Raw genomic sequence first — 25,298 nt, forward strand, 5'->3', positions numbered from 1 at the left:
AGGTGCTGTCTTTTGTTTTGTGCTGATTGCTTAAGACAGAACTTGTGCAGCACTAGTGGAATCAGCCAGAATCAGAGATGTCCAAGCCCATCAGAGAGCTACACCAGAAAACAGTACTAGCAAAGTTTCTAAATAATCCTTTTGCAAAATGTTGTGTTGTGGGAAGTCTGTTTCTTTCAATGGCAGGGGAAGGAGAAAATCTGCTAAAGCTTATGTTTCAAGTTATTTTTCAAAATGTTTGTTTATTTCCCTGTTTACAAAAAGTGATTCTACACCACAGACACCTGACATGTTGAGGGTCTTATTGTACTAAAGGTCAAGTCCCAGTTCAAATACGCATCCTTGAGATGACAAGAAGTCAAAACTATCTACTGAGCTTTTTGCTGGACTATAAAGTATTTCTTATCTTGTCTGAAGCTTCTTAATATAATGTCATTCCTTGTGTCTCCACCCTCCAGTATTCCCCACTAGAAACATATTAGGAGTTTTCTACATTATATTAATAAATGATTAGTTGATGCATTAAAAAAAAAATAAAAGATAAATTCTTATATGTACATAAGCTATTTAACAAATTATTTTTACTTCAGAATTTATTTTCTTGCCTGAGCTCCCCCCATTCACATTCTGCACTGCCTATACTATACTGCCTGTTTATATGCAGTACTTCATGTAGAATATTAATGAGCTACTAACTTTCAAATTACTGCTGTGACATCCTTCAGCAAATATGATCACTCCCTTCCTTTTATTGCAGTTCTCTTGTATCACAGTCCTTAATGCCAGCCATATTTGAAAACCCCTGCAAAAGCAAAAGCACTGCCGAACTGAGTCCGTTGCCTTCTCTCATAATTAAATACCAAGAACTCCTCTACCTAGACAGGATGACTATGAATGCTGCCAGGAGTCCTTCTTGTTTTTCCAATCTAGAGAGAACATATCATGTTCTGCTTCAATGCTTATAAAGAAATCTTAAGGGCTTTCAAAGCACCAGACATTTTATTGTACCCTGCTTTCCTTTGCAGCTCTGTCAACACAGCTACATCAGTTTACCCTGGCTGCAAACCAACCTCTAATTCACACAGCAGATTGAATTTCACCTAGTGTCAAGAACAGCAATGCTCAGTAACCATACACACTCTTCAGATTTCTCCAAAGCCACTCCTATAATGTGGCGACACACTGCTGTTACATTCCATCAATCACAGGGAAGATGGAGGGCACAAAGAGTAGCCTTTGTGATGTTTACGAATTACTTGGTTACCCACACCAGAAAGTTGATAGTGGTAACAGAGTACATAAACACATTCCCCTAAAAGAAAGAACAGTGAATATTTGGCTAACATTGCTGATGTGCAGAACCATAACTACATCAGACACAAAAAATGAAAAAGTGTTGGTGTCTCAAAGTTCTTCATCTTCCAAGGTGCTGGGCAATATTAAGTGCACCTCATGTGTGAAAGTGTACTATTCCATCAAACAAGCCATGAATGTCAAGAGGATGATTTATCCTTTATTTTCAGGAAACTGACACAGAAATATGATGTCCTATATACTTCTTTACTATAAAGATAATGTCTATGCTCATGTTAAAAGATTTGATTACAATGATTTGTTACTTCCCTTACAGCAAGTTCCATCAGTAATTCCTCTAGTAGTTTTTTGCTAGTGTTCATACTCTCAGAATGACTTTTCTTTTGCTCCTATACGTATGAGAACTTAATTATGCTCAGCATTTGATAATTATAGGATGTCCCAAGGTACCATATTGTCTGTGTTTCCTGTCAGAGAAGTTAAAATAAATAAATAAAGCAAAATATCAAGGTCAGCTTAGCAATAGCCCAGGTTGAAGTAATTTTGTTTCTGACCTTAGGATCTCTACCTGCAAAATTCATAGATAACAGACACTGTATGTATTATTATTAGAACAATTCATATAAGAAGGCTAAGTAACTGTCAAGAGAAATGTGCTGATTCACAGCCACTTGTGATACTCATTTCTCATTGTATATGCTTACAGGGTGTTTTTGGTTTGTTTGTTTTGGCTAGACAGAGAAAATGTCTATAACATTCTAGGTATGGTAGCTGAACAGCTATTGGCTCATTTATGTTTCTTATAGCCCCAATATTTCATGGATGTTTTTCTTAATATGCAGAAACATCTCAAAGTCCCATTCTGAGCCACCAAACCACCCTGTTCCGTACATATAGGAACAAATTAAAAATATTACTAAAACATTTTCCTAGAGGACTTCACAGGAATGCTATTTTGTTTTGTAGGCTAGGAGGAATGTGACTCTGAGTGATCAATTCAAAGATCATACAATGACTCCATGTGGAATTGGAAGTAAAAGGGAATGATTTGTCTCACATTCTGACTTCTGCTTTCAAGTGAAAATATCCTGCTTCAAGAAAAATAAATCTTCAGGAATCCCACCAGCTGCTTAGTTCTTTGCAGGATGTAAAGGCATATTTTCTTCCATATTCCTTTGAATTAACAACAACTTAAATACTGGAGAGAAGAAAAGCTATGGAAGAAAAGCTGTTTTATAATGAGCTAGCATAATTTTATAATTGGCTTTGTAGACTGCAGCATTTTATTCTTAGTCTTCACGTTCATGTTCAATATATTAAATCCTCTGGGAATTCACACCAAAAATTATCCCATAACACCTCTATTCCTTGTTAATGGCCAAGTAATGAGGAGAACACTGGTCTTTGCCAAAGTCACAAGCATACATTCAGCAACAATTGTGTATAATTTCACAGTATATGATTGACTCCAAGTCCTTGATTTAAATAAAAAAGCAAGCATTTTTTTCTTCTTCATTATTCTCATTCTTGGAAGAGTGCTGACTGTCATGAAAATATGTATCCAAATGGAATTTAAGGCACCATATATGTAATAAATTCAAAGGGCTTCACATTAGGATAAACCTGCAATTTTTACAAAGCTGAAAAAAAAAATTAATGGATGCGGAAGTTACTTCTTGTCCAGATCTATTAAAGACAGCTAAATCTCCTCATGCACCTCTTCCTTTCTATGCAGAAGTTAGTTTAACAGTTATATCAAAGAAGACCAGTGCACATAAGGTCATTTGAGTTTAGAAAAAAAAAAAATTACATCTAGTTCCTGTTTTCTATTTTTATAATTCAAGTGCCCAGAATGCATTTTCTTTCATCTTTTGACAAGCTTTCACCAGCCCCATTCACCCCATCCTCTCAAACATCCTTCAATTTCTTTTTCATTTATTTATTTTTTAATAGATGCGCTATGATTGGATTTGCATTTGGAAGCTTTCTATTCACTGTTATATATGGAACATGTCAAAGCTTTGATTTCCACTTACCACCAAATAGAGAAAAAAGCATACACACAAGCACTAAACGAGCTCCTTTTTAGGAAGTACACTGCAGATGAAAAGCAGAATTGATGAGTGCACAGTATCAGCAATGAAAAAAATTCTACTTCATGTTTAGCACAAAACTGGGAAAGATCTTTTATCTAACTAGTGTTTTCACTGACACCTGCAATATAATCGTATAGATATCTGTTCCTATTTTGCTTTGCATTTACATTCCTCCTACCATTCACTTTTCCTATTGCCTTTTTTGTTTGTTTTGTTTGTTTTGTTGTGTGTTTTTTTTTTTTATAGGTGTGTTTTCTTTTTCCAAGTAACTATGATATGAATAACATGAGTGATAAGCCTACATAATTGCACAAGTCCACAATTTCTCCAGTTTCCCCTTCTCGTTCTCTCCCAGTATATTTTCTCCCCTTTCACAAAACAGTAAAAATGCAGTCTATTCTTGCAGTCAGTTCAAGTAGTTCTCCCACTTCTGGTAAGATTCAAAGCAAAATCAAAATTAAATGAAAAATCCTTAGTATTTCAGCTACTTGGTCACAACACTGGTCTTTTTCCATTCTAATAACCACTGTGAGACAATATGGAAGAAACTTTCTGTACATCAAACTCTAGCCTTTCAGAAACAGTGATTCTCTTCACCTCCTAGCTCTTAAAGATCACAACTTAAGTTGATATGATCTTGACATATTATTTTTTTTTCCTAAGGCTAGTTTACATGTCCTCCATTTTCCAGTTTGGTTTGGTTCCTTCAGTCTAAGTTTATCTTTCATTCAGACAACGTCACAGAGTCTTCTTGAACTAGTCTTCTTGAACTTTGATTTTTCTGAGCTTTGTCTGGCTTCTCCAGTTACTGCTAATCTCTTTTCCACTCACTTACTCACACAATGAGCAGTAGCTTCTTCTGTTCCACCTGATTCTTAAAGCATCCATTTTTGAAGATGTAGTTTACCTGTGCCAAGAATACTAAATACATAGCCATGACAATGCTATGACAAGTAGTATTTTGTCACTCGGAGTTGTTTCCTCTGTTGAGTTAAGAACACATAAACAACAAGTCTGGTTCAACTACAGCAGTCACACCTGCAAAACTGCATTTGCTACAGAGATGATGCTGAATTGAAATGTCCCTTTTTAATTCTGAGCAGGAATACCTTTATGGAGATAGAGATTTTATTATTATTATTTATTTATATATTTTATTTTTTTTTTTTTAATCTATGTAGAGAAAGAGATTTTAGGGTGCACCCATGAAAAAGGTGCATTTGTTGAGAAGACATTTTTGGAGCATCACAGAAGCATGCATGTAGAAGACTGCTCAGAATTGAAATCCTAACAAAAATCCAGCCTGTGTTGAAATATTAAATATAATACACTTAAGAGGAAATAAACATTGGAAGAGAAGTCCATCAACCTTCATTTATGTGCCTACTCATAGTGCAGCAGGCCTTTATTACTAGATTGCAACAAGTATTTAGATAAAGATCTGAATAAATTCCAGTTTAAGTATTTTACATTTTTTAAATGCAAATTAGTGCTTACAAAAATGTATCTACTACCATTTTAATGTTATATTGGCTGCCTCTAAGTAACTGTATTTAAATAGTCACACGAAGAAAAGTGTGCCAAAAACTCTAATGAAAGCTAGTAATAAAAACATGTCACAGAAGAGTGGCTCCCCAGTAGACTACAGTGATATCTACAAGCCTAACAAGTTCAAACACTGTAGAGGATAGAATACTTCATACTTGGAATATTCATGAGTTCATTCACATAAATCCATCATCTTGATATTTACAAACAATGCTTAAAAATTAATTTGAAATGTTACTTGACTTTAAAGAAGTGTCAATTCAAGATAAACCTCTTACATCAACAGAATTTATAAACACTAGAATATTTCAAATTAATATCATGAGGTCATGACTTATACTTAGTCTAATGGATAAACTGATTGTTGTTGTTTTTTGTTTTTGTTTTTGTTTTTTTTGCTTGATTGTTCTAAAGGTTTTGTTTTTGTGAGGTTTATGTTTGTTTTTTGTTTTATTATTTTGCTTATGTTGCAGGATGAATTCATTCAGTTAAAACTGACTGCAAAAGCCTTTTCGATGAAAAACAGGAGGAGCATATTCAATTTACATCACAAACTATAACACCAGTCTGCTGCTCTTAATCCTGACCCTTCCTTGTAACTTTACTCAAATAAAGCAGTAGTATAATGACATTTGGGACATGAATCCCCCAAACATGCCTAACTGCAGGCTCTTTTCTTCTACAAGCCCACTGGCAACCCCTCTATAATTGGACAAACTTAGAATTCTTTGTTAAAGGAGAACTTAGCAGTGACAAAATGGTTATCATCTATGCATAAAACTGCCAGAAGAGCACCAGCTACTAACAGGCATCAGTCTAGGGCTACTGCAAACTGAAACACCCATATTATAGCAGGGACATCTGGGCCTTAGCACTGGCCATTTTGCTCTACAGATTCTCTCTGGTGTTACATCACCTGCTATCACAGCTCTGGCCAGTACTCAGGTTATTTCAGCCAGTGTCCTGACAGGCTTTCTGGATTGTACAGAATGTATGGGCCGAGTTCCTGCTTACAGCCAAGGGAGACATCTGAACACTTTAACTGAAGGTAGACATCTAATTTCTCAGCTCTGAATCTCACCTGAAGTGTTCATCCTTCTTTGATCTTTGTTCATTCACAGCTGTTGCACAGAAAATATAGCACCCTCACTGGTAATACGTTTATATTAAATAAATTTAGCTTTTTTTTTTTTTTATTAGATACTTGTCACATAGCATTCACACTAGCATGTTATAGAAGAGCAAGAGGGGCAAGGAGGGCATGTTTATGTCAGGCTGGGGGCAAGGCTGTCATTTAGGCTTGTGCAACCAGATTCAGACATGTACATGGTACAAAAAAAAAAAATAAAAAACAGCAAAGGTCTTGCTGTTGATAAACAGATATAAATTTCCAGATTTATTTTTTCTAATATCTGTTCCAAGAAGTATTCAAGGCTTTTTATAATGGCAATATTTTTCATTCACTTTGAACCTGGGAGACATGAGTAGTCTTTGCATAAAGCCTGTATTAGAAAGCAGAACTCTCACCATGGAATGGATATTATTCAGAAGATTTTTTTTTCCAGTAGCTCCATGTTGGGGCTCCAGGCAATAAGCATGTAAACAACAGTTGCTATTTACATTCCACAGGGAGATGTAGAAACTGCTTTTGTTATTTATAGCATTTGGGAAACTAAAGCAACAAGTTCAGAGTGTATGTACAATTGTCTGTAATAAATTGATTCTCTAGCACTTCCATTTAAGAAAAATGACATCTGCTATCTTTCCTTTCTGCTCATTAGTTCTCTTTCAGTTATAAGCACCCAAAACATTTTTACTCCCCAATTTGCACAAGACTTATGAGCACTGAGACAGAGTTCAATGCATCCATTTAGAGCACTCTACTTGATGTGTACAACTTGCAGTCCAAAAGAATCACAGACGTAATATTGTGGAAGCTACTAATGAAGATGATTGGTGCTTCCATTATATGTCGTAGGTGTAATTACTTCAGCGATTTTGGTATTTTTCAAGTCTTTAAAACACTGCAGTTTTCAGATTTGCTTCCTCAAATTGTCCTACAGTAATTAAGTGAAGAGAGAAATAAAGATACTGCAAGAATACAGATATTAAATAGCTTAACATAGCACCGGCATAAATATAAAGTTCCAATCCTAACATATCTGATTTTATGAGTGCTTCTAATGACTAAGTATTATTGCGATTTTCTTCCAGTTTAAGATGTCTAGAAAGCAAAAGAAAGATTTATATTACATTTCAAAATATCAGAACTTGAGTTCCCCTTTGTTACACATTTATGCAAAGCCACAGGAAACAAATACTTTTCCATCAAGAGTTCCAATCAGTGTAACTATTTTATTTTACGGAAACTCATTATATGGGGAGAAGAGCATAATAGATCTTTCTGTTTTGTTTAGTAAATCAAACTCAGTCATGTCTCCATAAAAATATATCAGTTGAGAAGCCACTTCACTGACAAAATCAGCAGTTGCATTAACCTCATCTGATAATTTAACCTGAAGGATGTTTAAAAAGTGTGGCAAAATAATATCTAAATGTTTGCTGCAATGATCTCTTCAGAATAATGCAAAATCGGAGACTTTATCAAAAAATCTGGATAACATCATAACTTGTAATTATTTGGGGCTTAAGATTTGAGAAATAGATCATACAAATTACATTAATATAACATCTATTACTGACTTGTACTATGTCTTGTACTTATACTGAATTTAAGGTACAGAAAATTATCCAATTATGTTAATGTTCTGTGTGTTGCACAGAAACTAAGAAAACGTCCTCCCTCTCAGAGAAAGCAATACAGCTGCAAAATTCAACACAAATAGTAAAAACTGAATGTACAGACGTATAAAATCCCCCACCAGGCTTATACATTTGTCTCTTATACATTTAAGTCTTGAGAGCTTTCTTCTGCCCTTAGTTACACACAAAATTATAGGTGCTACCCTCTGGTGGTTACTCGGTATGTATGTATGCATACATACATAGCTGTTCATACAATATCAATAGATTTAATGTCTGCTCAGCCATCAAGTGTCATCAATATGCTGGCATTGAGCATACTTAGACGCATCTGCTGGAATCTCAGCTTTTTTTTTTTTTTTTTTTTTCTCCAAATGAAAAGGATAGATAGTAAAGGGTAGGTGCTGCTGTGAATTAAGATATCAATGAACCCAGAACATCCATGGATTGTTTTGTCAAATAGCCTATGTTCATAGTTAATTATGAAAAGAAATATTAATTTTCATTCCTAGTTACATTTTTACATTGAGAATTAGAATTACCTCCCTTATACTGAATCTCAACTTAATTAAATTAAATAGACTCTTAAAGCATTGAGTTATCTGGCAAAATAAATTAGGTATAAAGTATGGATTAGCACTTTTATAAAATATAGACAACGCTATAGTACTTTTTCATGTTTTTCTTTAAAGCTGGCTTGTTAAGGATCAGCTACACCTCAAGGATGATTTACACTTGACAAAACCAGTATAATTGAAAAATTATTATAGTTACTGCTACTACATTTATACCTGTTACCACAACATAGTAATCACACAGTCAGAACTTGAAGAATGCAAATGTGTCAATTTGCATTTTAAGTAATGAATTTTACAAAAGAGTGTTTTGCCACCAGTTTTGTGTACCACAAAATGCAAATAAAGAAGGTGTCAGAACAAGGCTTTGATAATGCAACAGTGGCTGGAATCCATTATAGGGTGAAAATGTTAACACTGACCGATTCTGTAAGAAAGTATTCTAAAACCAGATATTTTAGCTTGAATTTACTTTTTTTTTTTTTTTTTTTTTTTTTTCCTCCCAGCTATAAAGAAGTTAGCTTACTTCCAGACTCTGAGATTGTAACTGTGAAGGCACTGGAGAAACATAGAGGTAGTGATGACAACAGAGGAATCAAAGAAATCTAGCTGGGGACACAGACACATAACCACTCATAGAGTTACTGGGCTAAATGAGGATGCGCATATGCCATAAATCAGTCTTTGCCACGACAAAATATGTAAAGATGCCCTCAAAAGAAAATATTTTGGAAGTGTATGACCAATGGGAACTCTGATTTCTTCTAGGAATACTCTGAAATCCAGGGCACTGACAAGCACAGAGGTGTAGGAAACTATCCTACCATTAATGTGTTGAAACCTAATGCGATGTTAGAAATACCAATAGTCATAATTCTAATTGACAGTTGAACAAACTGTAACCTCAACTAAGAGAAAACTTGAGTCTACTGAAGTGTAAGCAGGTAAAAGAATGCTTACTTTTCCCAGTTTCTACTGAGGGTCTTGGAAGTTTTCCAACCAACTGCTTCTACCAACCAGCCTGTGTCTGTAAGTCCTAACCACACAACTACCATTCACATGAATGTCCACAGCACTGTATTAGCCAACAGCTTCATGGTTATACCATGTCATCTTCCTCATGTTTCTAGTACTGAAGATGCCACAACTCAGTCTGGCTAACACTGCATTTGTCATCTAGCAGACTGATTATCAGCTTAATTTACTAGAAAAGAAACTTCAGTGAATGAACTAGCTGTCAGTTACATATTTTGTGTTCTTTTTCCACTCAAAAGTGCTGATTCCTTGGTACAGCTCCAAACAGAAAAATTAATTCTAATGTACAGCAAGAAAATGGTAATGCCAGTAACTTCTTAACTCTCAGAGAAAACTACTTCACAGCAGAGCACAAAGCATGGACCAGCATTTGAGTTTTTTATTCTACAGCAGCAATGGCTGGCTGAGTAACTACTGAATGGTAAACAAGGTGTTGTGGCAGATATGCAACATCTTCCCTCCCTCTTCTTTTCCATCTACTGCATAGATGGGTATTTTACTCTTGTTTAGAGCAGAATTTGAGAAAAAACAAAACAAAACAATATCTGTGGCAAAGAGGGTAGCAGGTTCTCTTGCATAGCCAGAAGTATACAGCCTACAAAATACTTCTGTGTTCAAACATTAATTATAGCTTTTGCTTAATAAAAACCTTGTACATGAATTTAGGAATAAAAAATAAAAATAAAAATAATAATAAATAGTCCTGAAGTCTTAACTTGCACACAAAAGGATATTTACAGAAAAAAATGGGATTACCTGCATGAAGTTAAATGAGATCCAATTCCAAAGTCATTGTTTTTAAAACACTGAGAAGTATCTAGGTTGGAGTTTGACATATTGACTAGCTATACCCTGGTGTGAGTAGTTCTATCTGTAGCAATTTCTGTGATAACTACAAACTACTCAGAGGGCACATTTACCTGTATGGTATCCCCATTACTTCATAATTCACAGTACCTAGTAGAAACATCCTCAAATCATACTAGACAGAAATATTAAATGGAAGATCTTTTCTTGCTCTCATACACCAGTCATAAGCCAAAGAACGTGGGAAAAGAAGTGATATGCCAACATAATCATTTCCTAAATCTGCAGCTCAAGTCCTAGAACAGCTGAATTGCGCTACTAAAATTAGTGTTTTACAAGACTGCTAAATGAGAGACAGAATGTGATGGTTCATTCAGATGTGGATGTTACAGAGTTAAACATCGCAGAATTCCAGATTATTAAGTTCTTTCAGAACCTTTAGGCAAAGTGCCGTACCAGGGTCAGGTCTGTAGGTTTCCTTGTAAACCAATATAGCATACCAATGCTGATCCAGTGTTGTCCTTAAACATATAAACCTCAGTACACAGAACACTGAAGAAGAAATTTAGGTTCTTACTCCTGCAGTTTCTCAGGGTCAATGCTTAGAAATCTTGAGGGAGAAAAATCTTCTTCAGCAGAAGATAAAGGTTTTGAACACCACTTGCAAATATAGGCAATAGTATGTTTTTGAATAGGTGAACTAGCAGCTCAATCCACCACAAATCTCTTTTCCACCTTCCTGAACCTTCACTTTTCTGCTTTTTGACACTGACTTGAATATATGGCATATACAACCTATGACTATATGTGATGTTCATGCATAAGTTTAACCTTTATAACAATTGGAACCCTTTCTTTGTTTCTTTCAAGATTTTGTAGGTCATTTGTTTTCCTAAGACAATGCACAAGTCTGAAGGACAACTAACATTTCTTGGAGTTCTTGTTTTGTTAGGAGTAATTGCTTCTAGCTTAAATCTACAGATATGTACTGCTGTATAAAAGCTTTTGTTAGCCTATTATCTCTAGGTAAAAATGTGACAGCAGAGATCCGTAAGTGGGGTCTCCTACAAGAAGCAGCCAATGTGTTCTCTTGTTAGAGAAACAAATAGTTATCTCCTAGCAACTAGATAATATTCACTTTCCAAAGTGAATTTTAAGGAAATTGTCCTTGAATATCCATATCTGCTTAAGAAAAATAAAAAGGTACAGACTGAATGAGTTTTGTACAGTAGAATAAAAGAAAGGCATAAGAAAGGCATAAGAAAGGCTCAGTGACTGAAGCCATTTTTTTCTAATTATCTTTTTCTTTTTTTTTTTTTTTTTAATGCTGATACTTTATGATTCATGTATCAGAACCAGTTTAATTAGAAATGTGAGTTTGTTGAAATACACTTCCCTCTTTGATCTGAAACCATACGAAAACCCCAAATGTTATTTTATTTTACCATCTAAGTCAAATCCTACATTCAGAAAAAATGTCACTTCTCTGTCCTGAAGTACAGCAGTATCTTAAGACCCTGGTCTAGACCACTGTTGTTTCTCAATGCTCAGACACCACATGCTGGGGTATGGCACAGATCTGTAACAGTCGTAAGAGGATTAAGTCAGCTTAATATAGAACAGACATTTTTAGCTTGCAGGAGACAACATCAGCAGCTACAGTAAAAAAAAAAAAAATAAAAATAGAAAGGGGACTTGCACAAATGAAGCAGAAGTGCTTGAATATTGAATTTGGACTATGCTACCAGCTGGTACCCTTAAGACTGGGTGAAAGGAGTGTGAGAAAGTGCACAAAGAGGAGCATGACACTGGAATCCCAAAACCCTGAGAACATCACCTTGTTGCATGGTCAGCAAAACAATTCCTTGAGCTAGGCTGCCATATCCAATGCTACTCAGACAAACAGCATTATGTTCCTGACACCACACTGAGAAATGAGCTGAAAGAAATGATAACTGCAAGGCATGAAACATGTAACCGCAAGGAAATGAAACTCCACCCCACCCCAAACCCGGGAGTCTCAGCTCAGAAGACTGTAGATAGCAACCCTCTTCTACCAGGTAAATAGCTGCTGCACACTTTCCCGTGATTTAAAAGCAGGGCTGTAAACTAAATGCAATTTGGCAGAGGCATCCACTGAGGCTCCCACAGGTTTGCACATGCAGAGGTCCTCAAATCATTTGTATTGAATCATTACAAATCATTTGTAATATAAAAGCCATGAGATGGCTTTTATACTGGTGTTGGCATTCACAGAGAGTTACAGTCACAGCCACCCTATTCAGTTCAGGACAAATAGTGTGTGAAGGATCAGTAGTAGGTTTTCAGCATGAATATCAGCAAGGCCATAGTACCCTGTAATGGTATGGTAGCGAGAGTAAGGCTCTCCAAAAGCTCAGAGTTGGGCAAGAATGTCAAATGAACAATACACATTCATACATTGTTATTTGGTGCCCTCAGGTTAGATCCAAATGTATAGACATCTATAAAAGAGATGTGTTGAAATAAACATGCATTTTAACAGGCCCTTCACGTTCAGCTAGTGATGGAGAAAGGTTTCTCAGCCTGAAAGATTCACCCTAATGACAGTCTATAATCAACAGAGTAGATATCAAGATAAACAGATCATCATCCTCTCTTTCACATCATCTGAATTTGCAAAAGCTATGCCCCTGCCACAAAAATATCTCAACAAAAAATTACTTGATCTTTATTGAAAAATTACTTACAGACAATGAAAGTTTTTATGTCACTTAACTCCATATAGATGAACTGCCTACAGATGAGCTAATTTAAGAAGAATTAACGGTCTAACAGAATTCTAATTCTAACAGAATTAGTGGTTTGAGATGGAATAGTACCTACGGTGCATGACAGAGGTTGCTAATCTGTTGCCTATACGAAGAGTGGATTCATGAATCAGATGTTCAGGAAACACACCTTGCACTATAAAGTCTTAAACAAGAATTTGTAAAGCATCCCTCTTCACACAGCTTATTGCTCCCTATTTAAGAGTAATTTATGAAAGCATAAATTTCATTTATGGAAAAAAAAAATATAGATTCTTCTTTTGCTGATTTTGTGATCCTGTAGGGTATAATCAATCAGAGAAGAATCAGGTTCATATGAGTGCACGTGGTCCTGTAAGTTGGTGGTGTGACATAAAAGATATTTTGATAAGATTTTTAAAAGCTAAAGAAGACATTGTAACTGTTGCAAAACTACTGCTAATACAAAGAATGGTTAGCATCTTTTGTATTAGCAGACTTCAGTCTTCGGTTTAGTCACTCACTTAAATGATGTGTTATTTGAGGAACATGAATGTTCTGGCAAATATCTACTATGCCTCAGATATTTCCTTTCTTTCTAAAAGGATTCATATCTGACCACCTACCCTCAGGATATGAGGTGAGGGAGTAGGAAAAAGGAGGATTGGTGTACAGTGGACAGCCTTGGACACAATCCAGAATTGTAGCTAGAAGTAAAGCCAATTATTATTCAGCATCAAACATGAACAAATTTTGTGGTGACTAAAGAGAAGACATTGTTATTATATACCTTATTTAGTGATTTCTTCATATCTTTCTTACAAGACTACTATATAATGATGGTAAATACGAAAATAAATACGAAAAGAAAATCAAATAAGAGTAAGAATAAAAAGAGAAATAAGGATTAAAGAGCAAGGTTTAAAATTAAGATATTAACCAACTTTGAATGTATGAAAATGAAATTTCTTTGAACATAAGAACATAATTGTGAAACGTACATTTCAAAATTCCATGCAAAATAAGTTTTTTTTTTCTTTTCTTTTTTTTTCTTTTTGCCTTTTCATATGAAGGAGACAGCAGAAAGAGCTTAATGAAAGAGAAGTAGACAGCCTGAAAAGCATCTTTAGTCACTACCATGTGCTTGAATGAATGCATGGAGGTTTTTGGAGATCAATAATTAGCATGGACTGAGCACTACTGCTGTATACAATATATGAATTTTCAGTACTTTGTTAAGGGGTGGCATTTTGTATTTTTCTTAACCTGAATTTTTAGTGTCTGGGCATTGATGAGAATACATGCAGCAATAATAGCACAGTGCTATCAGCCTCAGCTGTCATTGCTAAGAAGACTGCCAGCTTTATGGGATTCTCCTTTACTCCTCTTTCTCTCCCCTTCACAAAGTGGAAATCTTGAAATTATGTTAGTTATGTCATAAGTTAATTATACCAAATAACATGAGGATACATTTGATGTCACTATATTCCTGCCTCTGACAGAAACTAGCCTTCGTTCCAATAACATGATGTAAAATGCATCCTTAGAAAAATTCATCACAAGTAGCCTTTTTTTTTTTCTTTTAAGTGACTAGTGCTATATTTCCATATGTATGTATTTACACATGCATAAATATTCATGCATCTGTCTGTTGTGCATGCATACTAAGCAAGGATAAAATGTCCCTTAATTTATAGAAGGTTTTAAGTTTTCACATTCTTTAACTTGTTGGTTTCAGTTACGCTGCAACAATTGCATGTTAATATTCAGAACTGACCGATCCTATGAATGGGTCAGCAGCAATGTTTTGTACACCCACCCAGAGAGATGATGCAAGCCCACTAGCATATTGCAGCTGAAATCCTGGCTCCTTATTTTCACAGAAGACAATGAAATCAATAAAATCTTTTTTTGGTAGGTATAATCAAAATCTGTGCTACATGTTATTTTGCAGTACTGATGGATCCTGCCTAAAATTCTGGGTTTAATGAAATCAATGATATTTCACTAAACCTTTCCACATGTAGATGTTTTACATTTCAGATGTAATTAAGTAATTGATTCTTGATAGAAAACTATATTCTAAGCCAGATTGCCTAAAAGTAATTCTCTGCTCTTTTTGTAGAAGAAAAAAAAGAAAAAAAAAAAGAAGAAAACAAAAGAAGAAAAAAAAACAAAAGCTATTCTGTGATTATATATTATACTTCAAATGCATGCTGCTTGTTTGTTCACAGCAAGGACAATAACTCTATTGTTTCACTATCACTTTACCGGAGTCCCGTAGCAAATATCTTCAAATGCTTCCTATGTATTAAGTTATATTTCACAGGTAGCATAAGATAATTTCTCTGAGAAAAGTCAAGTCAAGGGAAATCACTGACTAAATTGAATCACAACGGGTTAAGACAGAAAGATATCTAAGTCCAGAAAGCCACTGGAATTAAATGAATCATTATAACCTTGATATTTGTACCTCTGTACTAAGGATGTCTAGAGGACACAGCAACATAACACCAATATTCTCTCCTATATGCAATGGATATTAGTATGCACAAGTGGAGGAAGAGTTAAGGCTATAGAGCCATCTAGAACCAACATTTCTCTCACTGTTAATCACTTGAGTCTAAGACAGCAATATTACTTTAAAATACTTTAGAGTCTATATTGTGCATATGTATTGTGTAATGCATGCATTTATATAGTGCATAAAAATTTATACTTTGAGATAAATTATTTATGAGAGCATTTGGGGCTCAGTCTTTCCTTGGTGAGGCTGACAAAGATATTTCATGATGACATCTGGATCCTTTGTTCACAAATTTGCTTATTTAGTAGTGAAACAAATTCTAAAACAGTTTGGTGGTATTTTCCAAGTACCTTCTTAAAAATCTTCCGAGAAGTTTCTTTCCTGAAGCGAGTAGCTTGTTTGCTCAAGAGGGTAATGAAACTAGTAGCTGTAGGACAATGGAATTTAGTCCTACGGGCAAAAAAAGATCCAGTTTTAATAACTGAAAAACACTGATACTGCTATAAAATGTCCTCATCCATAAAGCAGAGAAGTAGGAGAGGTGTGTCTCTGTACCCCCTCCCCCTTTAAAATGTAAATTAACTGCATAGTAATTATGTTTGAAGCCTGCAATGAGATAGTTTGGATTTAAACAAGATTGTAAGACTACAAATAATCTCTAAACAATATTAATGGAACAGAAGTGAACAGCTACAAGTCAGCTATAGAAATCACTATACCCACACTCTGCAAGAAAGACAAAATTAACTACAGTGAGGAGCCTGCAAGACAGGAACCTTGATTATCCAAGCACACACTGGCCATCTGGTCTTGGATGTTGGCAATAAGAAAGGTAATCATTTGGCTATTTGTATTATTGGTTACCCAGCACTCCTATATGTTCTATTAAACAAACCTCTGGCATTATTAATGTCCTGTAGGCTGATCAGTCAGAACTGAAATGGAGATACCTGGACTCCTAAAAGAGCTGACAAAGCTTAATTAAAGTTAATGGCAAAATACGTTCTCAAATATCATCTGGCCTTTAACAGCTTAAGCTCTGAAAGACACAAAGACATTTCAAATTAACTCAGGCAATCCAGGGAAGTGGCATCTTTGTCAGATCAGCACTGGATCTAACTTTAAGTAAGTAAATTGGATGATATAAAATCCCCTTGATAAAATCCCCAACAAAGAGTTATGAAATAAAGAGTTCCCTGTTATCAAGCCTTTTACAGAAAAATGAAAATTTAGGTACTTAGTGTCATGCCTGCTGTCTCAGATACCAAGTTAGCTAGCTATGTATCTCAGATACAGTGTTTAAATAAAATTTTCAACAGAATGGGTTTCAAGATACCTTCACTCAATTGTGCTTGGTGTTCATGGTAATTTTTTAACTGAGCAGGCAATAAATTATTTCACTGAAAATATGCATATTTCACTGTGTTTTCCTTACAGAGATACCACTTATACATTCCAGTGAACAGACCAACCCAAGGGATTTAGTTTAGAACTCAACAGCCTATTTCTTTCTACCTACCATTTCAATGTGAGTAAAACTGGTATATTTGTGGCCTTTATGTGCATCCAGACCACAAAAAAAACATACCTGACTTGGCAACTTTACACAAACTTCACTTAGAAATTTTTCACCTGGATTGAAATATTCATCTGTCCCTTCCCTCTGCCTCTGGTAACAGTGAATGAGTTAAAACAGCACATTCAATCTAATTTATTCAGTCTCTAAATTATGGATCAGTATTACCTTGTTTCTACAGAAAACACAGCCTCTTCAACCCCCCAAAACAGTGGATCTATAGACACAGAGGTTCTTCTCCAGAATCTCTATCAGGAGAAAAAAAGTTTATTCTAGGATATGACTTTTTTGTTATGTTGTTTAGAGTCCAAAAGATTGTGCAAAAAGCAGAGAATCCTCTTGCTGTATAAATCCAGCCTCTTCAAAACACTATCACTACAATCAACTAATCTTCTCTGTAATTGCTTAAAAAATAAAAATCAATGAAATTCCAGAAGCAATTAGATTACTGAACTGGTGCCTAGATAGGCATTTTGATACCATTGCCAGTAAGTATAATGTATGAATAAAAGAAATACTCTCCTGTAGATAATCAGAAAACATCCTTCAAATGGGACAGGATTTAATGTAGAGGATTGCAGTTCTTACTGAAATAGAAAGTGTAGCACATCTAATTATGCTGAAAGGATTTGGCAACTATTATACACTTGGAAAAAAACAAACAACAACAAAAAAAAAAACACGTAAAAAAACAGGACATATTTTGTGTTGGTTAGATGTAGGTAGGAACTATATATAAAAATTATAATAGACCAGCTTGTAAGTTTTACACATTAAGAATATTTACAGGCCTCCCTTTCACATGCTTACAGAGCATTTTGGCAATCTGAAGTATTTTGATATCTTAATCTCATAGTGTTCAAATTGCTTCATCAGATGAGGTGCAGCTGCAAATTTAGAAGGGTCTACCACTGTAAAAACCATTACGGAGTCTAGCCATATGCTCACATGCCAAACTGGTAGTCAAACATTCTCTTCTTGCTGGATGTGACAGTTATTACTTGATCCAAATGATCTTTAATTGCCGTGTCACACTGCATTTATCATGCAAAACTTGGTACAGCACTCTAACTTTCCCTTGTGTTTGGCATAAAGCATTGTCATTACAGTCTGTTAACTGTTCAGATGTGGCATCAGGTGACATTTTTATTTTCTCTCAAACAGTTGGTGATCCTAGACACCAAAACTAGCAGCATGCCTTGCCACGAGGACCATTTAGCATCAGCTGCCATTCCAGCCTTCTATGGCACAGAAGTTTTCTGCTCTGCAACTTCCACAAATTTCTTGCAAGCTTTTATTTCCTTTAAGATTTCAGTAAAGAGCTGCTAAACTGCTTGCCCTTATTGTCAAGGTTCATTATTGTCATTGTGACAAACACATACTTACCTACTTTTAATCATAAAATTGAAAGCATGCTTGAAGCTTTCTTTCTGTACCTAGCTAGGGGAACGTATCAGGTAAGTACCCAAAAGCGCTGTTCCTTAGGACTCCCCTTTACCTTGCAATTACAAGTTGGTTTGCCCTGGCACACTACATTTTGTCACTGCTAGGTTTACTGTTGAATTTCACAGAATTTAGCACCTTGGAATCAAGTTGTCATTATCTGACATCTAGAAAGAACAGCTAAATGGCTCTAACACTTTGTTACAATACATATTTACAAACATGTTATAAAGTCACATTTTCTTACCCCCCGCCCCCGTTTTTTTTTTTTTTTTTTTTTTAATATAAATCATGAACAACTCTTTGAAAATGGACTAGCCAACTTAAGAGTTTTTCCTCTTAGTACAAGGCTGAAATTAATAACATCACACAGCTCATTAAGGTTGTATTACTTAACATTTGTGGTATTTTGCTTTATCACATAAACCAACCATTCTGCATTCCTCTACAACTCTTCTTGCCTCCCTTATTCCTAACACTGTGTCATAGCAATTAAGTACTTAGTTATTTCAAAATTCTAGTACTCTACACACTTCAGAACGTTGCAGACCTTTCCTTAGAAAGGTAATATTTGGATTAGTATTTCAAACTGAGTTTCTAATGCTTCACTAGTAATATTTCAGATAATGGTGTCTAAAAAAGCACAAAGTCAGAAGGTCCAGGAGTCAAGTACTGCTGCTTCCTGGATTCAGGAAAAAGGCTCTGAATTTAGCATTTGCATTTCATTTAGTGCCTCCTGCCATGCCAAAAGCCCTGTGTTGGAAATAACTATTTTAAGGAGGAAAGTTACAAAAATACTCACTGTCATGTTTTTGAGAGCCCCTGTTAGTGTTTCACAGAAATATTTTTTTTTTCTCCTTTCAAAACGATGCTTTTCATTACAAATTACTGAATTTCCTGTAAGAGGTACAGGCTTACATGAACACTAAATAAGGATCCAGTTGTTTCCGTGGCACATTGCTAAGAGAATGGCAAGTGCCTTCAACGCTTTAGGTTTAATGCTATTTTATTTTGACCACTAAGGTGCCAGGTGTACCTCCTTCTCTTCCTCCTTTCCCCTTCCGATGATATCTTTTTCAAGACAGCCTTTTCAGGCAGAGCCATAGCAGTCCTTTGGGCAAAGAAAATGAGTGTAAAGTCTCATGAGCTAAGTAAGACCAAAGCTGTCCCTTACCTTAAATAAGCTGCAACATCAGTTGCTTGTTGCTGCTAGCTTTCTCTCAGATCCAAGGCTTAAAAATCAATAGCAGCTATTGAACAACTGGAGTAATAAAACTAGACAGTGTTAAGGAGCACATGATGCATTGACTGCATCACTATATTGCAAGTCAAGGTAACAGTGAAATACCCATAGTCACCATGGAACAGGGGGTGAAATAGGAGGTAAATGAATTAAGGCATTTTCTCCTAAGTAGCATAATAGAATCTGATTTAATAGTTATGTCAATTTTTCAGAGACATGCTACAACACCCTAAAGAAAAGTGACTAAAGGAATGATGACTGCTTGCACTTAGGGCTTCTTAAGTGATACCTTCGAACAAAACAAAACAAACAAACAAAAAACATTAAAGACCAACCCACCACCTCCCCCAAGCCATATACAAAAACAAGAGGAAAAAACACTTAAGTGAGCAAAGTTTAGACCTAGTGTCTGCTGTAACTACCATCTAACTTGACTAGGTTAGTGTTTTTTTCCTGAAGACACTGAATAAATGCTTAAGTGAGCAAGTGTCAGAGAAGTGACAGTGCATTTTCAAAAACTCAGCTTTTTTTTTTTTTTTTTTTTTTTTTTTTTTTTTTCCTTTTCAAGATCTTGATGTACCCTGTGGTCTCAGGGAGCAGACAAAACAGCTGTTATACAAACAGCACAATTATCTGAATATCTTTGCAACAGAGAAGAAACACCTCCATCAACAGCAATGAGCAAGCACTTTAGACCACTTGGGATTTCAGGGAAATAATTCTAGCAAGCAAGAAGTGCAAATTGGGAATGTTACTTACCTCTTTTGTGTTTTGCAGCAAAATCTTGCTGATTAGCCAGGTCATGCCTTTCTTTAAATATGGACATTTACATAAAAGGACCAGCAGAGAGAAACATGCAGTTTTGTTGCAGTGTCTTCAAGGCACTTTAGTATGCTGATTTTTTTCCTCTCAAACTTTAAGGCCTGCAATGCAGAAGTAACTAAATGTTGCTTACATAAACTAGTGCAAAGTGATTCAAAATGACACAGAAAAGACAGTGTCAGAGAAATGAGGCAATTAAAAACAAATGAGAAACCCTGAAGTCTATACTAGGAGTAAGAATTGGTCTTTTTTTTTTTTTTTTTTTGCTTCGCTATTAGGTGTTGACACTATGGAAAAAGTCAGAAATGATGACTTAAACTTAACAGGGAGCTTGGGCTTACCTGAAAACCATTCACTGACAGCTTAGTAAACATAACCCCCACACAGCCGATATTTTCACAGAAGCACATGTATTTTGTATTGATAGCAAACAACCACCTAATGTTCCACCCACCCACCCACACTGCAGCTTTACCTTTAGGCAGTTACAATAATAAGAATTACAAGCCGTAAATTAGTCTTTCACACTACCTACAGAAGTCTAATGTCTCTATTTACCCAGCTGTTTAAAGTTTGAAAGAACCTGTAATGCTGTCAGAGATGCTCTGAAGATCACTAGACAGAAAGCCATAGCTACCTCTCCAGCTGCTTTGGGCAGGTATTTAATGGGTCTGTTCTTCCAGCAACGGTGACTTAAAATGATTTTTGGATATTTGCACCTTTTTTTTTTTTGTGCTGGAGAATCCTGAGTAAACAAGCATTATTCATCTGCATAATCACCATAACTCCAGCTCAATCACACAGCCAGTTATTCTGCTGCATTTACACAACTCAATTACACATGCACAGTACAAAAAAATTCACCAGAAGTGCTGTTTTTGATTAAGAGTGGTTAACCACCACAGCTGACTGGGAGAAGGAGTACATGGACATATTACTGGGGTTGAGAGGGGAACAAAAAACAACATCAAACCCCACTCAAATAAAAGATAGCCCAGAGTTATGTTTGCATATGAACCCTTTCATTTCAGAAATATGTCTACAGATCTGGAAGTTCATATTTCATACTTCGAGGAACTGTTAACAGACAAAATTATTGTTTGAACTTCCTACCTGACACTTTCCTTCTCTTTCCCCCAGCCTCAAGAACTAGCTTGGAATTAAAATTATAAACTATTTAGACATACCACACACACCCCTCCCTTCCCTTCAGAAAAGCCCTAGATACATTAAATACAATAATTTCATCACATTTAATAAATTAGCTCCTTGCTACATTATCTGACAATTTACAGCAACCCCTATTCAAACAAAACAAAACAAAACAAAACAAAAACAAAACAAAAAAACACCACCTTTTAAATAGCTCACCAATTCACCCTTTCCTCTGAATTTGGAACTGGTGAGATTAATTAATGATTCATTAGAATCAGATGCTTAAATTTCCACTTTGTGCTGGTTTCTATCATTGCATCTATGTAACTATGAGCAAAGTCATTTGGAAAGAGTCTTGGTTAATGACTTCGAACATAGCTCATGAAATATTCCTGAATATCACGAGACCTTGCAAGATCTCACAATTCTTCTGTCAGAGAAGCCCAGGGGGATGTCATCAATGTACACAAATATTTGATGGTGGAGGGGTAAAGAAGATGGAGCTAGGCTCTTTTCAGTGGTGCCCAATAAAAGAGGCAATGGGCACAAACTGAACTAGACACGGTCCTAGGCAACCTTCTCTAGCTGATCCTGCTTTGAGCAGAACACTGAATGAGATGATGTCCAGAGGTTCTGCCCAACCTCACTTGTTCTGTAATAACTATCACGTGGCATAGTAATTTTGAAAAAAAAATCTGCAAAAATACAATAGAAGTGAAATATTTGGAATATAATAGATCTCTGTAACAGTCAGGAAAAAAACCCTGCATACCAAGAACAGCTCTTTCAAGTATTTTTGTACCATTTAAGATGTAGAAGTCAAACAAGCATGATTTTAAAGGAAATGACAGGAAAATGTCTATTTTTAAGCTTGTAAGAGAATATTAAATTAGCAGTCATATAATGAAACAAAGCTGTTCAGCTAATAATCTTCTCTCCTGAGTCTTGCCAACCAAGTTCATTCTTTCATTAAATTCAGCTCTGCAATGATTATTCAATGTGAAAATGCATTTGAACTTGCTATTCAAATATTCTCAAATATTCCTCTGAAGGAAATGCTCTTAAGGTATTTCTGTGGTTGGGTTCCATTATATCTACTGTGTCATAACCCAATTCTATCAATTGCAGAGTTTGAAATAGCAACCAGTTCCATGTTTAACCAGAGAAGGAGGAAAGACTTTAAGACATTATACATTCCCCATTGCAACTAGCTTACATGACACTATTTAAGTTATTTTATTTCTTAATGACATCTGCTTAAAAAAAAAAAAAAAAAAAAAAAAGTAGAATACACCCAGGACAATTCCCACCCCTCAAAACAGGTCTTCTTATTACCAGTAAGGCTACATCCTAGCAGAGGAAGCCAGAGAAGTCTTTGCCTGGGAAAAAAAAGAAAAAAAAAAAAAAAAGGTGAGACAATAAATGCAGCTTACAGCTATATCACTATAACAGAGTGGACTATCTTTCCCATATGAAGACTACTTTTATTGTATTAGAAACTGATTAGTTATCTATCAGTTATTCAGTCAGAAACTGATTAGTTATCCATAACTTCCTGTTATCCATTTCCCACCTGGGAACCACTGCCAGGGCTTGTCCTTCTTTGCTTTGTGTTACTACCGTTAATGAGTCTTAATGCGGCAGAAAAACTTAGGCTGATGAATTTCTCTCTGGGGGTCATCTAGTCCAACCCTCCTGTGGCAGTTGTACATGCTGCAGAAGTTATCTGCCCTGCTTATTTATTTTTAGTCTAAAAGTTATATCTTTTAGAAAATCTGTAAATGTCACTGCCTGTATTATTATGGCTGTAAGATATCAGTCTCTGAAAAAAACAATTAGCTTAGTTCAGGAGAGAGTTATTCATAGTGTCCAAGTCTCTAAGTATCCTGGCCAGTTAACTTTTCCTCATTGAAGATCCAGAGTCTGAACATTTGAAAATAGTCCCTAAAATAGAGGGAAAAAAGGATGAAACTACCTCCTTGTACACTGACATGCTTTTATGTGTTTGGATGTTAGATAATAAATGACTTATTCCTGTTCCTATTGAAGTTACTGGCAAATTTCCTGTTATCTTTCCTGAAGGGAGGAACAGTCTCTGTGGGTCTCTGAGGATGAGACTTGAACGTTACAATAAAAGAATGTGGGTTATCGTGGAAAAAGACCAAAGGGGCTGAATCAAGAACACACAGTGAGATCCTTTGCTGTTAGTATCTCTGTGAAACGATGTATTGTGCACCGTTGCTTTTCTGTTGAAATCCATCCAGTTCAAAGCCTGACCACCATAATGGGAACATACAGGCAGATAACTGAAGATTAAAATATTTTCATGGTGTGCCTGATGACTGTTTGCTTTTCCTTCCAAAATAAATTGGTATAATTCAAATAATTAATACTTTTATATGAGAATGAGATATTCTAAAACCAATATCCTAGGATATTCACTCTTCCCAAAGAGCCACGTTGCTGTGATATTGTCCACTACCCTCCCACAACCACCCCTCAAAACCTGTGCATGGCGAATAAGCAGATAGGGCTTTAACTCCTTGTAATCCTGCTTTTATAACTGTTTTGGCTGGTGACGAGGAAGTATACCTTGGTTCTTGGAAAAGCTGTGAAACATTTTTAAGTTGTACTGATGTTCCTAATGTTTGTTTCTATCCAGAAAAATAAAACGCTTCCTTCTAGTGCCACTAACCCAACCATCTGACAGACTGCAGAACCTGATGCAACGAGTGTCATAAACCTCAGTAAGCCACTGACAAGAGAATTAAATGTTTGTACACCTGTGTTTTTCTCTGCTTTTGGATAACCACCTTTTACATTGAAATGCTGATTTTTATTTAGGCTACACATTCTGGCTTCTGAAAGTACTCCGGTAAATACTTATACTCGCTATTTAAAGAAGGGTATAAACTCAAAATGCATTAACTGGAAACATTTCTATTTGCTTGTTTGATTTGAGAGAATAACATGTAATTTCAAGTAGTTACTTTCTCTAAAGATAATTTAAGGTTATTTTAAAATTTAAATGACTAAAAGATAAACAAAAGGTAGACTGTGTTATTTCTTTCTTTCCTTTCTTTTCTATTCTTTTTTTTTTTTCTTTTCTTTACACTTTAAATACGAAGGGCCAATCTAAATATTTTAAAATTACATGTGAGTAGCAAGTTCTTTTGTGTTATATATGTCATTAGAAACTCCATTTACTTATAGACTCTCACCCTGCCTGTCAAAAGCATTATTTTGTGGAGGTGTTATCCTTGAAAGATTTTTAGAGAGCCTTTCATGGGGGAAAAAATAGGATGAGCACACCCCCTATTATGCAAGGAGACCCCATATAAAATTTGTGCTGTCTGCCCTGTGGACAACCAGGCGGCTGTAAATGAACAGTACAGGGGTGACTTAGACCCTGTCAGGACAGAACTCCAGCTGATTCCCATTATGACTGCAAAAAAGAAAAATTTCTTCATCACCCACCCTGATGAAGAAGCACTTCACCTTTTTCTCAGTCACCTTTCTACTGGAGTGCAACAGGCAATTGTGCCAGTAAGGTTGAATGCAACTGGGTGTGGGGGGGTTGAACATACCTGTTTTGGAGCTTAAATAATAATATTTGCACCTACCAG

General features: G+C 35.6%; 1 protein-coding gene across 3 annotated transcripts in view; it reads right to left on the reverse strand.

Annotated features, from left to right (window-relative positions):
- Positions 1–25,298, reverse strand: part of SGCZ (sarcoglycan zeta) — a 451,534-nt gene that overhangs the window by 360,995 nt on the left and 65,241 nt on the right. For 2 of the 3 annotated variants that reach the window (XM_032186120.1, XM_032186117.1), the window contains exon 1: positions 20,455–20,776. The exons of the other annotated variant lie outside the window; for it this stretch is intronic. In XM_032186120.1, the coding sequence (XP_032042011.1) occupies positions 20,455–20,499 (45 nt within the window). In that variant the 5' untranslated portion in view covers positions 20,500–20,776. Of the gene's footprint in view, positions 1–20,454; positions 20,777–25,298 lie in introns of those variants that run through there. 3 annotated transcript variants of the gene reach the window in all.

Source organism: Aythya fuligula, chromosome 4 (assembly GCF_009819795.1).
Source record: "Aythya fuligula isolate bAytFul2 chromosome 4, bAytFul2.pri, whole genome shotgun sequence".
NCBI lineage: Eukaryota > Metazoa > Chordata > Aves > Anseriformes > Anatidae > Aythya > Aythya fuligula.